Genomic DNA, 17,937 nt, shown 5'->3' with positions numbered 1-17,937 from the left:
AGGAAGCCCAGGTCTGGAGCATATTTACCATAAAGGTGGAATCTGACTCGAACCAAATTCAATCTCAGCCAACACGATGGGCCGTTTCGATGCCAATGAGAATCGCCAGAAGCTCCGCCTCGAACGCTACCCCTCGGCCACCAGAGAAGTGATAGCACCCTAGTACCTCATTAAACGCATTACGCATGACACCTATATCATGAATAAACCCATCTCGTACCGAGCTATATGCATTAATCTTTATCCAGTTAGGCGGAGAGAGACGCCAAGACAAATAAGTATAAGAAAGAGGCTTCCTCGGCTTGCCAGAGATCGACAACTTATGAAGGACCAAAAGATCAAAGACCGAGTTGTCCATAGGGCCGAGATCGAAATTATTGGCAGCTTCATAGAAAAACTTTAACCTGCTTGAAAATGAAGAAAAGCGATAGAGTAGAATCCTCGTGAATGATATCATTTCGGTACATCTAAAGACCCCAAAGAAGAGAAACCACGCCCACTTTCCAAATATTCCGGACTTGCTTGTTGGCATTGATATTCATAGCAAAGAGAAAGAGACCCCGACATCGGAGAACGACGGGATCTCGAACTGAAACCACTAGAAGAGCTTTGTCCTGATAGAGAATCAAAAAGAACAATTCCAAATAACATGATTAACTGACTCATCCGAGAAAGAGCAATGTGGACACTGACTCGGACAATAAATGTCGTGACTCGGATTGTAAATGAGGTTATGTATATAATCACTTAAAAAAATTGGGGTTTTGACAAACAAACTCACGAATTAATTATTTCAAAATTTTAATTTTGAAGTGTGGCGAATTAAACAATCATATTTCAAATTGTGAACTTCGTCCCCTCAAATTTTTTAAGTCAAAGTCGAACGAAGCTCAAGCGAATAGGCCAACATAAAAAAGAACATGTAAAATTGCATATTCTTGACAGCACCACGGCGATCGAACAAAAAAAAATAAATTTAAAAGATAAAATTACAAAAATTGAAACGACAATGATTTATCATATTTAAAATTTTGAATTTTGTCCCCTTAATTTTTTCAAGTGAAAGTCGAATCAAGTTAAAGCGAACATGCCACAACAAAAAGAACATGTAAAATTGCATACCCTTGACAGCACCACGACGATCGAAAAAAATTAAAAAAATAAAATTGCAAAAATTGAAAAGATGATGATTAATTTATCATACTTCAAAAATCACATTAAAATAATAATTTCGAAATCGTTGATTTTATTTGTTAAATTTCCAAAAGAATTGCCAAGGACAATCTTTAAATTAAGCTCATTATATCCCATTCCCAATTTCGAAATCGTTGATTTTATTTGTTAAATTTCCAAAAGAATTGCTAAGGACAATATTTAAATTAAGCTCATTATATCCCATTTCCCTTTTGAGTTGGGCTCCAATAATAAAATTACGAAAGCCCCAATATTCACAACCTTGAGTTTTAAAATTGCAAAAGCCTCAATAATCAAAAGCCCAAATAGTAGGCCATTTTTCATTAACAACCCTTTTTTTCTCCTCATCATAAATAAGCAAAATCCCTTATCAAATTAAAATTTAAATAACAAAGAGAAATATATCGAAAACTGAAATTCATCGAGCTCTCGTTTCCAAAACCCTCGTGCAGAAGGTTTCAGGAATCTTGTAGAGTCGAAGAACAACTCCCCTGCACGAGCGCTCAGCGCGGAGAAAAAATTAGGGTTAGGGTTTTTGAAGGAAAGGGAAAACGGTAATCAGTTGCCCCACTGTGGATGATGAAGATTACTTTTTGGACGTGAACGAACAATTTAAACCGGGAAAATGGATGAGGAAAATTTGGGAGTTTCGGCGATTGATAGCGCCGGGAAATGCGACTCGATACCGGAATTGGGTGAATCGGCTGTGATGGTCGGCGGCGAGAGAGAAGAGGCGGCGTCGGTTGAGGACGAGACGGCGGCGGTCGGAGAGACGGAGTGCGGCCTGGAGAATCACGTGGCGACGGAATTTGTCGGAGAGGCTGCGGCGGAGGATGGCGGCGATGAAGTGATAGCTTCAGAAGTTGGGGACTCGATTGCTGCACCGCCGGAGGAAGGAGTTAATCCAGTGGATTATGCTGAGAGGGAGGCGGTGGTTGCTGACGGAGTGACTGCGCCTGTCTCTGATGAATCACTAGTGAATAAGGAGGGCGATGAACTGGTAACTTACTCTGAAGTTGACATGAAAACGGAGGAAGAGATTGTACCTGCTGTTGATGCCAAGTTGGAGACGGATGTTACTGATTCTGAGTCGAGAAAGGATGCTCGAGGCGATGAAATTTCCGAGGATCCACAGCTTGAAATGAAAGGTGGGGAGGAATTTTCGCCTGTGGTTGATCCGAAGATGGAGGTGGTTGATGCTGATGAAGGCTATGAGCAGCAGATTTCTGATGGGGGAGGGGGTGAATTGAATCCCGTGGAGGGAACTGAGGAGTTGAACCACGAGGATGAGTTGGGCCATGAAGAGCATGTTGCAGCATTGGGAGGATTGGAGAATGCGTCAGTGGAGAGAATGGCGGTGGACAATTATGAAGAGCCAGCTGCAAGGAGTGATGGTGTTGATGAGGAGAAGGGTGATTTCTTGGTAAATGATTCGGAATTTGGTAGAAGTGAAAAATCAACTGAAGTTGAAGAGGAAAAAGGTAACACTGAAGTTGAAACAGATGGCAGCTTGCATCTAGCTAATGTCAGTGAACAAGAGCAAGTCCATGAATCTATGGAAGATGTTAGTGGCCACAAAAGAAACGAGCATGCTGAGGATAAAGCCGTGGCTGCTGAGGAGAGTGAGAACGGCAGTATGAAGGTGTCAAGTGATGCCAAGCTAGATGAGAATTTGAATGATTCAGAATATAAGGAGCACGAATTAGTAGAAGCAGGCCTCCCGGCAGGAGAAGAAGAATCAAGAGTAGAATCTGAGACAAGGAACGCTGAGGTGGATCATCTCTCTGATGATGCTGAAATAGATACTGAAATGGGGACCAACTCCATTGACTCTAAAACCCCAGACGAGGATGGCAAATTGGAGACAGAGGATACAATGAGTGATGTTGATGAGGCTGCTCAAGACATGTATGATTCACCTAGTGGATTACAAGACGAACAAGATGAGGAAGATGAAACAATTGCTGCCGAGGAGGAGACCGGGACGCAAGACACTGAAATGGAGACTGAAACAGATATGGCAGAATCAGGGAAAACGTCAGGAGGGAAGCGGAAGAGAGCAAAGTTATCAAAAAGTTCATCATTAACTAAAGCCACAGCTAAAGGTTCAAGGAAGACTGTGGGAGAGGATGTTTGTTTCATCTGTTTTGATGGTGGAGAACTTGTGCTATGTGACCGTAGGTAAAGTTTTCTGGAAAGTGAAGTTTCATATTTTCCCAACATTGTTCCTTTTTGTCTTCAAACTATTTTTTGGTTGCCATATATATTTTCATGTTTTACAGTAGTTTGATTTTTAATTTTTTATGTTTTATTTTTGTGTGTTTTTACAGAGGTTGCCCGAAGGCCTATCATCCTTCTTGTGTAAATCGAGATGAAGCATTTTTCAAATCTAAGGGTCGTTGGAACTGTGGTATGTCTTTCTCTGTGTCTCAGAAGGGGCACGAACATTTTTTCCGATAGTTTATGACACAGTTTTGTGGATTGTGCTTGCTTTATTAGTGGGGTGTACCTAGTGCTAACCCTTGACAATTATCTCTTGGTATTTATCTACCATGAATCTGTGTTTGTCTGGATTTAACTATTACTACAATTTACAAGTATAGAGTCTGCTAGAAACCTTGACAATATGCTCGGTATGGAACTTATATACAATTTCAATTTATTATCTTGAACTTTAGATATATGTAGTCGCAACTAAATGTTAATAACATGATTTATTTTCACAGTATCAACTGGATGCTGGAATTCTTTTGTGATTATTGTTTGTATATATGCTTAGGCATTCCTCAGCACTTCTTTCGATTTTTTAGTTGCGTCTTTTTTCTAGAAAAGTGAACCCTAATTGACAGATTTTTTGCTATGATTGTGTCGTCTAAGCTGCAACTTGATTGGCATCATATTAAATGTGTTCTCCTTTTGCTGTCTTCTTGTTTGCTTACATATGATCTATGATTCTATCATAGCACCTGGTGAGTACTTACATTACGTAAGTTGTTCTTTATTGTTTTATATTTTTTATTTAAATATTATATTATATTTATATTAGTATGCACCTTTATTCAACATTTTGATGATTATGTATAGTAGTTTTGCTGCTATTAAATTTGTGACGTCTTCCTTGTTTTCAGGCTGGCATTTGTGTAGCATTTGTGAGAAGAATGCGCGCTATATGTGCTATACATGTACTTTCTCCTTGTGCAGAAGTTGCACTAAAGATGCAGCTATCTTATGTGTCCGAGGAAATAAAGGTTTTTGCGAGACCTGCATGAGAACTGTTATGTTAATTGAGAACAATGAACAGGGAGATAATGATGTATGTGCTTCTATTATCTCTCTTGCCCCCACCCCTCATTTCTTTGTGCATCTTGTGCTTTTAATATATGATCACTGCTGTTAATGACACCTGGCGGGTAGAAACATCAATACCATGGTGATCCATTAGCAATCTTGTTTCTTTAAGGTTCAGATTCGCTCATTAGCAAAAATTGATTGATTATCCTTTTCTACGAGAACCTGTTGACCAATTTTTGAGCTGTGAAATTGAAAGGGTTTTAAATGAGTTTATAATTAGGAATGAACTATAATCTTTGTATTTATCATGTTATCAGTTTGATCAGTTTTTGGTGAATGTTCCAGTATTTTCCTCATAGAATACACTATCATTTTGATGATATTTTTGCTTAGTTTGATTTTCCTCTTTGGCTTCTCACTTTATTGTTATGCTCATCAGTAATTGATGTTCAAATTTGGAATCATAAGTATTTGGTTCGTAGATACATCTTTAACTTGACTACGTAGTCTTATTAGTCTCCCAGCCATTTGTTATTTGCCTTTGAATGACTATTCTGATTATTTCTTGCTGCTATCCATGAGAGGTGCAGGCTCAAATTGATTTTGATGACAAAAGTAGCTGGGAGTATCTCTTCAAGGATTATTACATAGAGTTAAAAGCTAAGCTATCATTGTCATCAGCTGAGATTGCAGAGGCTAGAAACCCATGGAAGGGAGCAGACATGTCCGGTACCAGCAAAATAGAGTCACCTGAAGTGCAGGCTGATGCAAATGAAGGAGGTTCTGGCTCAGATGATTCCATTGAGAACTCTGAAACTATCAGGCCTAAAAGAAGAAAAATAAGAAAACAATCAAAATCTGTGTCAAGAAAAGAGCAAGTCGTTGATACTGGTGTTGCATCTGGGGACAAAGCTGTTTCTTCATCTGACAATTCTGAGTGGGCATCACGGGAGCTACTTGAGTTTGTCTCGCACATGAAAAATGGCGACACATCTTTCCTGTCTCAGTTTGATGTACAAGCACTTTTGCTTGAGTATATTAAAATAAACAAGCTGCGTGATCCTCGTCGGAAAAGTCAAATTGTGTGTGATGCAAGACTTGAGACTTTATTTGGGAAACCTCGAGTTGGGCATTTTGAAATGCTGAAGCTTCTTGAATCTCATTTTTTCATAAGAGATGAGCAAAACGATGATGTTCAAGGGAGTGTTGTTGATACTGAGAATGACCAGCTAGATATTGATGCCAGTCCTGAAACCCTAACCAAGGGTGGGAAAGATAAGAAACGTAAATCACGCAAGAAAGGGGATAATCGGGGACCTCAGTCTAATCTTGATGATTATGCAGCTATTGACATGCACAACATCGGTTTGATTTACCTGCGAAGGAAGTTGATGGAGGACCTACTTGAAGATACTGAAACATTTAATGAGAAAGTTATTGGAACATTTGTACGCATAAGGATATCTGGTAGTAATCAAAAGCAGGATTTATATAGAATAGTTCAAGTTGTAGGTAAGACATTTCTTCTATTATCTTCATAGTGGTTATGGTTGCTTTCTTCCTTCAGTGCTTTTTGAACTAACACTTATATTTGGAGGTAGCTTAGCCTTCCCCACCACAATTCCACCATCTCATCTCAATATTATTGAAAACAGAGCTGATATTACTTGGATTTATGTTTGCAGGCACTAGCAAAGCAGCGGAGCCTTACAAAGTTGGCAAAAGAACGACTGAAACAATGGTAGAGATTCTAAATCTAGACAAGACTGAGATCATATCAATTGATACAATCTCAAACCAAGAGTTTACAGAGGTAACTGAATTTCACAAATAGTGAATACTTCATGTCCTATTGTATGCAGTTTCTATGTGATGCCATCAAAATCTCATGACTTATCAGTTTGTCATCCTTCTCCTAAAGAAAAGGTTGTGTGCATTTGGTGTGAATCATAGTTATTAATCGCGCAGATCGCGCATCGCGTCACGCACACATATCGCACCGCATCGCGATGCAGAGTTCAGTGTGTGATAGCGCGCACTATTCGCGCTATTTCGCGATCGCGCTAAATAGCGCGCTATTGAGAAGTTTTCTGCATGGGCTGTTATATACTGCATGGGCTTGGCTTAAGGGCTTTTAATATTTATTAATTAGGGTTTAATCCTGATTTCAGACAGTCTGATCCAGATTCCAGAGTCTCCAACAGTCCAACTGCATTCAGACTCTCAAGTCTTATTTTCTTTTAAAGTTATAATCGTTTCAGTCTCTCTTCCTCTAATCCCAATTCCCAAGCGACAGACAGAAACCGTTCTGCACTTCTTCTTCCTAATCTTTTGAGGCTCCTCTCATATTAATCACTTCTTCTTATGACTTTATCTTTTTATTAACTAGACATATTATGCATGTTTTTCTTATGATTATGATATATATTATGTTTTTATATCAAATAGCGCGCGCATCGCAATGCGTGATAGTGCTAGGACAGCTTTGCGCGATGTGCGATTAATAACTATGGTGTGAATGGAAAAGCAAAAATGATGGAAAAAAGTAAATTACACTAAACATTGCTCAAATTTTTCTGACTTGGAGTCTTGGACCCTATTATATCATTCTTTAATTTTGATGAATTGAATCTTCTTACTGCATGCTTGAACTTTGTTGATGGATATGATTGGACATTAGACCTTTTATATGAGTTGCTATCAGCTTTCTCATGGAATGGTTTCTTTAAAGTTATTTGAAATGACTATGTTAGTTTTTCATCTTAGATCATTGTGATGACAATGATTGGTATTGTCCTTGGAGCCAGTATTGTTTATAAATTTTATGCCTTTCATGTGTTTCTATTGGTAATGATGATAATATATCCAATTCTGACAACTGCAGGATGAATGCAAACGTCTCCGTCAGAGTATCAAGTGCGGACTCATAAGTCCGCTGACTGTGGTAAATATATATACACAATTCCGTACATTTTGTTTAGCCAAGCTGATTATTACAGTTAAATTGAGATGAATTTTCTGGTCTGTAGGGTGAGATTCTTGACAAGACAACGGAAATACAGGTTGCCAGAGTCAACGATGTATGTATATCTTTGCAGTTTAATGCTTATAAACTGTTACGTTTCTGTTAGGAGTTGAAGTGGATTATTTTATTCCTACTGTTAACCCTTTTTTCGTCAACTGAGGGGGCGTTTACTTTGCATGATTGATAAGATTCATGAGCAAGTACTTTTATCCTGAAGAATATAATTTCTCCAATCTCACCCTTAAGGATCAAGCTAAACTAGCTTAAATGATAGAAATAATCAAGGGTCCTCACTTAAGTGAAGTGACCCGGGTTCGATCCCTCTTGGGAGCGAATTGGAGATTGGAGATATAAGGTGGATTTTGGTGAATGGAGAGATAAGGTGGTTCTTGGAGTGGATGGGGAACTAATTACTAACATCTAACATGACTTTGTCCGATCAAAAAAAAAAAAAAAAAAAAAAAAAGAAATAATCAAGGGTCTTGATATCCCAAAATTTCAATCCATCAAAGTAAACAATGTATTGGCTTTATTATTTTTATCTATCAAGGTTAATCCTTCAAAGTTAATTCCCCTTGAGTATAAATAGCATCTGATTATGATTGCTGAGTATAAATTCCCAGGTTTGAGGTGGTGAACTTTTCTTTAGGATCCATTAACCATTTACAATTTGAGATTATTTTCTTTCCATATACATGTCTTTTCTTTGCCATTGATTTTTAATGGGACATTGGCCTATAAATACATAATCTTTTTTACCAATTCATGAATTGCACATAAACTATAATTTTGGTATGACAATACATAAACTTTTAAATTGTTTAATGATTTTACCATGAAGCTAAAATCCCCAAATTTTGAGTGGGTGCATAAATTTCCGTTTGTTTGCATCATTTTAGTTTGAATTTGTGCATTATTTTAGCTTGTTTCTTCAAACGTTTTTAAATTTATGGATTTTAGCCTCATTTTTTTGACTTGATTGACTTTGAAATGGACTTAAATTTGGGGATTTTAGCTTCATGGTAAAATCATAACAAATTAAAACTTGATGTATTGTTATACCAAAATTAAAGTTCATGTGCAATTCATGGATTGGCTAAAAGTTTGTGTATTTACAAGTCAATATTCCATTATTAGTTAAGATCTTTTCGGGTCTGTTTGATCTCATAGAGTTCAATTCCCGTTCTCAACCCATGACCAATATGAGTTCGAACCCTCCTTCGTAACTCCCAGAACTTCTTCGTAGTGGCTCCCTTCCATGCCTCATTTCAGAGGGAACCTCAAAGTGGCTCTATTTCATTATATTCCATCCAGATCCCAATTCCATTCATTTAATACCCCCTTGGGGTCGTTGACATAACAGATGTCATTTCTAGTCCAAGTATATCTATACTATATTGAAAAGGAAGTTTTCAGTTTGAAATCAATTTCAAATTAATTTCAAAATTGAATGGCAATTTTGTAGTTGTAATAAAATTGAAGGTTTATGTTTAAACTATATATTCTTCTTCTTATTTTTATTTTCTTTTACTTCTTATTTGCTGTTACATTTCTTTCCAAAATTGTGAAATTTGATTAATTATAAAATATTTAATATACATATCAAATTAAAGATCATGATAAGATCTTTAATATGATATATTTTATGAAAATATTTGATTTAAAATGTAAAAAAAAATATATTTAAATATTGAAGTTTTATAAATTTCTCTCTCCTCTCATCTTTTTTGAATAAATATATTTTTAATTCTTTTTAATTAGTATTTTATTTTTTATTTTTTTTAACTTATTTTTTTGTTTTTGTTTTTCATAATATCAAATTAAAATTAATTTTTTTATTATATTTATAATTATAATAATTGAATTAGTATTAATTTTATATAAAATCATATTTAATAGTATTAATTTTATATAAAAAAATAAAAAAATAAAAAAATTCCTGTGCATTGCACTGGATGCAAATGCTAGTTTCATATACCAATATACCAATTTACCAATAACAATTATAAGTCAGTCTTGAAAATTAAGGGGCTTTGTAATGTAGGAAGAATGATTCTTTAGCAAAATCAAGAAAGATGCATACAACACATATAATAAACTGTGAAGATTTTCTATTGTTTTCATCATGTGCTCTGGTGGATATTATTCTCTTTACGTTATTATATTATGTTAATTCTTTTATGGTGTTATGCAGTGGCTTGAATCAGAGACCTTACGGCTTAGTCATCTTCGTGATCGAGCAAGTGATTTAGGTCGTCGAAAAGAATATCCTTTTCATTTGTTCTTAATTCCTATGATCTTCAAGTCTTTGTCTGACAGGAATGTGAATATTAGATTTTGTTTGACAGACTGTAACAGCCTATGGAGGCGTTTGGTTTGAGTGATAAGGCATGATTGATAAAATAATCCATTTTAATCAAGTGTTTGGTTTGCATGATTGAGCCTGTGATTGATAACTCGGTCCGCACCTAATCACCTAAATGAGTGATTGTTTATCACCCTAAAGTTGTTGGATTATTTAATCACCCCTCAAATCCTATCACCCTAAAGTATTGTTTTTATTTTAAAATTAACCACTCTTTCTGCATAGGAACAATATGTTTCAGGAGCTTTATTGCATACTGATATATACATTGTGTTCTCATTTAGTGTCTTGAGATATGCTTGCTCAATCGCTGTGGTGGAACTCTAGGAAAATTGAAACGTAATAGACCTCTGAGGTACTGTTTTTACAATAAAGCACATAACTCTAATACATGCTATTGCTATGACAGGAGATTTCCTGCCATAGCTATTTATCTTATAGTGTTATATATATGGTCGGGTCCCATGTTTATCATGCACTTAGTGAGCTTTATGTTTGAGGCTTGTTTTCACGGTAATTTTTTTTTGATATGTGCGAATTTTTTCTTTGAATTGAGTAGTTTGCCCTTGACTGATTTTCACGCTTAGAGAATGTGTGGAGAAGTTGCAGCTTTTGAAGACCCCAGAAGAGCGCCGGCGCAGACTAGAGGAAATACCGGAAATCCATGCAGATCCAAAGATGGATCCTAGTTATGAATCGGAAGATAATGACAGTGATAATGAAGACGCTAGACGAGGTCTCTTTCATATCATTTTACATGCTTTGTATATTCAATATTGTCACCGTCCTCTAACCCTGATCGCAAGTTGTTTTGTTCTATGCAGATGCTTTCATGAGATCTAGAGGTTCAGGTTTTAGTAAGAGAGGCAGGGGCCCGATCTCCCCTGGAAGTGACAATTATGTAAAAGAATCTTGGAGTGGTGCAGGAAAAGCTACACCGAGTAGGAACCTGTCTGGCAATAACTTTTCAGCCAATACTGGCCATATTGGTGAGATAGTAAATGAAAATTCTTGGAATTTAGATAGAGACAAGTCGATACCAGAATCTAACAATTTTGATAAGCCGAATTCTGCTACCAAGTCTGAATCTGCTGAATGGGCTCAGCGTAATGTGTCCCGACCTGAATCTGCTTCTGGTGTTACGTCACTCCCCTCGCAAGGGTCTTACTCAGCTGGGGTTGCAGAACATACTGTTAAGATAAATGAGTCGGAGAAGATTTGGCAATATCAGGATCCTTCTGGAAAAGTGCAAGGTCCCTTTTCAATGGTGCAGTTGCGCAAATGGAACAACACCGGTTACTTTCCTGCTAATCTGAAAATATGGAGAGCAACGGAGAAGCAAGAAAACTCTGTTCTTCTGGTTGATGCGCTAGCAGGGAAGTTCCCGAAGGAGTTGCCAGCTGAGACCACGTTCCCAGCAACAAATACATTGGCTGGTCATCCTGTTAAGATTTCTGCAACGTCCTCACACCAAGAAAATGAGAGATTAAAGCTGAGTCAAAGTTCTGGTTCTCTCTCGAATGTGTCTTCGGATAAGTGGTCTGTGAATGATACGACGAACCTACCATCTCCGACTCCAAGACAAAGCAACACAGGCTGGTCTGGAGGGAAAGAAGCAAGCCATCTCACTGTTGCAGTCCAACCATCTTCTGTTAATGGAGTGCTTCCTTCTCCCACTGCAGTTTTGCCTAATCTCGCAACTCATTCTTCTAATTCCGCAACAGTTTTGAATCCTGTCGTGCAAAATACCAATTTCAGTCCAACGCCCAAGTCTCAGGCGGGAATGTTGGTGAGTTCTTCCGTCCCTCTGCATAATCAGACTACCTCGATGAGTGAACCACATGTAGCTGAGGTGCATGCCCATGCACGAGTCGCTGTACCGCCTGTGCAGAATGTTGTTAATCAGAATCCTCCAGCTGATACTCAGATCTGGGGTAGCGGTCCACAGTCGGGACAGACACAAGGTTACGGTTGGGCCCCACCACCGAACGTCCAGAGTTCTTCCGGAAGCTTCCCGGGCCCCGGGGCTGGGATTCAAGCGGATGTCTGGAGACCACCTACTCAAAGTAGCCAACCGAACCTGCATTCCCCTACCACACCAAATGCATCGTGGGGCGTGGGACCGGCTGAGAACAATAATCCTATGGTGGCGAGACCTCAAAATCCTAATGTTGGCTGGGGTGCAATGCAGGCCAATCCCAACATGGGTTGGGGGAATCCTGCCCCAGCGAGTTCAAATGTGAACTGGGGCCCGGCTATGCAAGGGCCGCCGCCGTCTGGTAATACTGCCGCTTGGGTTCCTCCACCCGGAAATCCAGTCGGAGGTAACATGCAAGGGATGGTTCCTGGCAACCCGACTCCTGGTTGGGTGCCAACCCAAGGTTGGGGTGGTGCTCCACCTGTCCCAGGGCCGATGCCCGGGAACGGTTGGGGCCCGCCTGCGGGAAGTGTAGGGACACCTCCAGCTGTTCAAGGGTCTGGACAAGGTAATTCGAACCAAGGCTGGGCTCCATGGCCTGGTGAGCAGAGCCACGGTGGGGGTCAGTTTTCAGGTCCACGGGGAGGCCAAGGTCGGGATTCTGGGTTTGGTGGCAGCCGGCCTTTTCCAAGGCAATCATCGTTTGGTGGTGGCCCTGGTGGTGTTGGTGGTGGCGGTGGTCCTCGACATGGAAGTAAGGGGAGCACACTGTGCCCGTACAATGCGAATGGGCGATGCCGTAAAGGGGCACGTTGTGATTATATGCATACTTGATTTAGAAATTTCGTGGTCCTTAGCAACAGGTCTTTCGCTTTTCCCATTTCATCTTATTTGAAATTGACTTATTTTACTTAGGTATTTAACTTTGTAAACTTTGTGCAGTTTAGATGGCTGCTTTTTAGCTATATGCAAATTTTGTTCTAGCTAGCATTTTCCCTTTTCAACATTTTTTTGTTAGTATTTTTTATACTTTTCACAAAAACCTGTGTCTAACGAGTCAAAAATTTGTAAGATGGGTTAATATCTCGATGTAAATCCACCCCAAGGAGGAGCATATTTGTGGTGTTTTGAATTTAGATTGTAACCTGTTTTATGAATTTTAAATTGCAAGTCTTATATAATTTTTCAACCATTTCTATATTGCAGTTGACATAATAAGGTGATCTCGTAGTTTAAAATACTTTATTGTTTAGAGGTTTCGCATGTTTAACTCAAACAACGTAGAGATTCATACATGTGAAGACTATTCAGTAGTCAGTAGTCGCTAATAAAAAGTTTTGGTTGGGCCAATTAAAAATCGGAAGTCCTCAAAATTAAATCCATTATAAAAGTATATCTAAATGTACGTTTCTTATCAACTAATGTGAACTCACGAGTCCCATAAATTCAAAATAATAAAATCTGATTTTGATTTGGAAAAAATAAATAAATCAAAAGTGCCTTTACAATGCCAAAATACAGTAGCTGGGGAATCCTCTATCATGCAGACCTAAATAAACAAAATATATGAACGTTGTTGTTTAATGTAAGTAATATACTTTACTAGAAATAACAAAAATACATACATAAACACACGCTGACAATGATGATTTCACAGCCAAATAACCAGTAATATTTTCACTATTAGTTTTATCTTGATAAAATAATAGCAAAAAAACTTAAATGCTACTTGAAAAAAAGTTTATAGTTTATCTCTGAGCATTGTTATATCGACTTATATACTTTCATTAATTTATTTATATTTACACCTAACCTAAAAAGGAAAACGTACATATAATTTGATCTTCAAAAAGTTTCTTGCTGAAAAAGCTAGTATAACCTAATACATGTTCCAACAAAACCCTCGATGCCGTCGACACTCTCCTCCCAACAGTAATACCGCAGTAATCCACCTACTAATCTTTAATCTTTTCCGTCCATCGTCATTGTTTTGCCGTTTGAATTCGGGTAATTTCTAGGGGGGAAATCGATGGCTTCTTGTATTCGTTTGATTCAATCTGGAATTCGGCTATCCAAATCGCGATGCATTAATTCAGCTTCATTGATGAATTCGACCATTTCCTATCGCACGTTTTCGTCGAGTTCACCCAATCAAAAACCAATCTATCTCTTTGACACTCTCGCTTTGGTAACTCTCTTCTCTCATTTTGTTTTTTGGTTTTTGTTTGTTTTTGTTTTTGAATTGATTCATCTAGCTAGAATTGAGCTGAGGTATAGTGAGGTAGAGTTGAACTTTGGAAAGGCATCCGATCTTCTCTTTAAATTAATAATTTTGATCTTATATTTTAATATCGTATAATGCCTGTGTTCTGTAAACTGTAAAAATTGTAGAGATCATTTTTTGGTGCCAACATTTAAAAATCTTCTAATAAACCAAAAGAGAGTTGAAAGTAGTGTCATTATATGCAGTTATGACTTTTCTTTATAATGTACTTTGTATTGATGATGACTGGTCTTGAGTTAAGAGACTGAAGATATTATAAAAGAGAAATTCCAATACCTTTGCACGTTGCGTGTTGTGTAGGATCTTTGTATCATTAGCTATTTCTGCTTCTTTTGTTGATATTCTTTTACTTGATTATATGCATTTTGATCACTGCTGGAGCTAGGAATTTAGAAATGGACAGACAATATTATATTTTTGTATTTAGAAATAAATTTGGACGGACGAAATCATTGTTTTATAAGCATATAAAAAAGTTGGAAAAAACACAAAATACAAAATAATTGTAATTATTATAAATAAAAAAAAATCCCTGAATATTGGGGGATCTTGCCCCGGACTTGGTTCCGTCTCTGTATTTGATGTACACTCTCTCTCTGTAACTGTGATGAGATTAGGAGCTTCTTTTTATTTTGTTGATATTTTTTAAGAGAAGATATGTATTTGATACTCACTCTATCTCTCTCACTGTGGCCAGATTAGGAGCTTAGAAGCACAAGGCATCCACACAAAGCAGGCAGAGGCCATAACATCTCAAATGACTTTAGTTCTCAATGTCAGTATGGAATACATATTGCAAAACGCCGCCTCAAAATCTGAGATGCAGAAAGTAAGGATTTACGGAATTATGAAATTAATTTGATTCGATTTTATGCTGTATGTAAATTAAATTTGTGATTTGAGTTAATTGATCATATTTTTTGTAGGTTATGATGGCAACTGAAACAAATCTTGTAAAGTTGAAGTCCGAAGTGCAAAGTTGCCTGGTAATAAATTGTTAGATTGATGGTTTAGCACTGACCTAAGTGGAGTAGTATTTTGCAATGTCTATATATCTTGATATTTGTTTTCTAACATAAGTCTGAAACATAAAAGCAATGTGAAGAACTATTAAGTCATGTACAGTTTTGTTCATGCAATCGTCTACTCTTTATGACATAGGACAACAATTCTTCGTCTTTGCAAGGTGAAGATGCGAAGCTCAAAAATGATATTGACAAATTACATGGTAAACTGAGGTTTGTCTTTAATTCGAGCTTCTTCTTCTTCTTGTGTGTGTGTGTGTGTGTGTGTGTATACTTATAACTTCAAACGAGTTGTATTGGATTAATGACCACTTTTTTTCAATTAGGCATGAGATTGACAAAGTTACTTCTGCACAACGTTTGGATCTAAATCTAGAAAGAAGGTAAGAGCTCCTAATTCCATCATGAATATCACTTGATGTTTATTTTATGTATTCCTGTTTTTTATGACATTCAATTTGATCAAAACTAGGCGCATTGATGGGGAGCTTAGTGATATGAGGGCTAGAACCACTGATATCTCCAACAAGCTCGATAATGTGAGGTTTTCGGGCTTGTTTTATTTCGATAGGACTAATTGTCGGAAATAACATAATATTTTGCTATTTTTCGAAGAAAAATCACACGACTTTTATAGTGTTGCAATTAACGTGTTATTTTTGTAGGTTGTGATGGCAAATGAAACAAATACTGTGAAGTTGAAGTCGGAAATACAAAGTTCCCTTGTAAGAAAAACCATTTCATGCATTTTGCAATTTAATTCTCATATCAATAAACTTTTTCAAGTATATCATTCTTTTTTAATCGAGTCAAGATACAAGCATAGTTGAGTATTTGAATTTAGGTCAAGTATATCTTCTATCGTTGATGTTGAATTTATTATTTCCCCCCCACTTTTCTAATGCAGGATCAAAAGTTTTCGCCATTGCAAAGCAAGGGTGAAAAGCTTCAAAATGATATCGAGAAATTAAGTGGTGAACTAAAGTTTGTTTCTAATTTGATTCAACTTTTTTTACTCTTTTTCTTTGATGCTATTGTTTTTCACATAAAGTTGCTCAATTAATGCCCACTTTTTCCTAATAGGCATGATATTGAAAAGATTACTGCAGCACAACGTTTGGATTTGAATCTTGAGAAAAGGTAACAACCAAAATTCAGTTGTCGAATTATTTCTCTATTTTGTTTTACATTATTCGTAATTTCTACTCATTACAGCACTCTGATAACTAGACTTAGAAAATGCTTTAGGATTGAGATCATCACTTTTAAGTTATGAGATCGACTATTCTATCAATTACGTCTTGAATGATAGTCCATCATACATGTATCTCGTCTTTTTTTTTTTTTCATTATATTTGACTAAGTTGTATATAAACTCAGGCGCATTGATGACAAGTTTGCCGATGTGAGAGCTGAAATTACCAGTCTGTCCAACAAGCTTACTGAAACAAGGGCCGAGCTTACTAATCTCTCCAGCAATTTCGACCGCAAACTTGAAATTGTAAGGATTTCTGTTAATTTTGTTCCAAAAAATATTTAGTAGTATGATAAAGATAGTGAACTTATTTAGAAAATAACATAATTTTTATAAATAAAATGAAATTACATATTTGAGCGTGGTTACTGGTTAAGCATGAAGATCATGGAAGGAGTTTGTCAAATTTAAGATTCACAAAACAAATTTGTGTTACTTTTTTAGAAAAAGATTCACTTGTTTGAAACATTGAGAAGTTTATAGTCTTTTAGTTTATCTCGTGATTGTTCATTTTTCAAAATGCTTACTTTGTTTTCTTACAAAAATTCTTATATGTTCTATTTATTGACATTTTTTTGGTGACAGGCAACTCTTGCAATGAAGGCTGAACTAGCAACAAATAAGAGCGATATCACCAAATACTTTTTAGGGGCTATTTTCTCCTCATCTGCTTTTTGCATTGGAATATTATATCGTCTATTTTCCAAACAATGAGGTACTAATTTTAAATTCTCAAAAAAAAAAAAAGAGGTACTAATTTATTATTGGAGTTTTTCTTTTTTGGGCTCTAATTTATAAAATGTAATTTTTCATTTGTTTTGATATATAATGTTGCAGGTAGCCGCTGTGGATTTCCGAAAAAGAGATTTGACAGTAAACCATTTCCTTACAATTTTGAAGAATCCTTTATTAGAGAGTTCCATTTTTGTTAGTCAGTATATTGTTTGTATTTATTAGTATTTCACTAGATATAAACATCACACAATTTAAGTTTTTTTTTTCCTCTCTCTCTCTCTCTTTAACTTTTTTAGGGGTTTTAAAATTAAAAATTTGTTACCCAACTTGCAACATTGTTTTTTAAGCTGTCTTTTAAGTTTTTTGTTCTTTATTTGTGTATAGAATTTTGAAGGCTTTTGGGGGAATTTAATCTGAATATGCTAAACTGATATCTTGTATACATAAAATATTATTTATTTTAATTAATTCGTATACGCTCTATATTAATAAGTTTATATGTAGCAGTATTTACATTGTTACATTGTGAGCGTCATCAATCACACCTTCACAAAACATAAAAATGACAATCTTCAATAATTATAGCATGGCTTTGAATTCTTCAAGTCAAAGTGGGGGAGCAAATTTACTCTTCCTTATTTTAACACAATTATAAAACGAAAAAAAGGCAAAATAAATATCCAGTTAACTAAGCTGTACCGTAATGATTCCTAACCACTTCCACATGACATGCCTTATTCCAACTTTAAGCAACACCAATAATTCATTAATTTCTCTCTCTAAAAAAAACAATTTAATAATTTTTTGTGAAGGGCCACTTGGATTAATACTTGCCTCTCTGTTCC

At 36.5% G+C, this 17,937-nt stretch overlaps 2 protein-coding genes across 2 annotated transcripts; both read left to right on the top strand.

Annotated features, from left to right (window-relative positions):
* Window positions 1-1,570: 1,570 nt before the first annotated feature.
* On the top strand, window positions 1,571-12,985 carry LOC131005495 (zinc finger CCCH domain-containing protein 19). Its single transcript, XM_057932499.1, has 10 exons — window positions 1,571-3,375; window positions 3,525-3,604; window positions 4,323-4,507; window positions 5,076-5,997; window positions 6,171-6,298; window positions 7,370-7,429; window positions 7,515-7,565; window positions 9,705-9,775; window positions 10,457-10,611; window positions 10,700-12,985. The coding sequence occupies exons 1-10, from the start codon at window positions 1,820-1,822 to the stop codon at window positions 12,625-12,627; spliced, it is 5,136 nt and encodes a 1,711-aa protein (XP_057788482.1). The 5' UTR covers window positions 1,571-1,819; the 3' UTR covers window positions 12,628-12,985.
* A 640-nt stretch (window positions 12,986-13,625) lies between these two features.
* LOC131005494 (uncharacterized) lies at window positions 13,626-17,418 on the top strand. Its single transcript, XM_057932498.1, has 13 exons — window positions 13,626-13,736; window positions 13,812-13,981; window positions 14,775-14,906; window positions 15,004-15,063; window positions 15,239-15,315; window positions 15,429-15,485; window positions 15,575-15,641; window positions 15,768-15,827; window positions 16,010-16,086; window positions 16,186-16,242; window positions 16,483-16,603; window positions 16,943-17,072; window positions 17,195-17,418. Exons 2-12 carry the CDS (start codon window positions 13,823-13,825, stop codon window positions 17,069-17,071), a joined length of 996 nt encoding a protein of 331 aa, XP_057788481.1. The 5' UTR covers window positions 13,626-13,736; window positions 13,812-13,822; the 3' UTR covers window position 17,072; window positions 17,195-17,418.
* Window positions 17,419-17,937: the final 519 nt, after the last annotated feature.

The sequence above is a fragment of the Salvia miltiorrhiza genome, chromosome 1, assembly GCF_028751815.1.
Source record: "Salvia miltiorrhiza cultivar Shanhuang (shh) chromosome 1, IMPLAD_Smil_shh, whole genome shotgun sequence".
Lineage (NCBI taxonomy): Eukaryota > Viridiplantae > Streptophyta > Magnoliopsida > Lamiales > Lamiaceae > Salvia > Salvia miltiorrhiza.
Note: the sequence above shows the minus strand (reverse complement) of the source record. Positions and strands in the feature narration are given on the sequence as shown.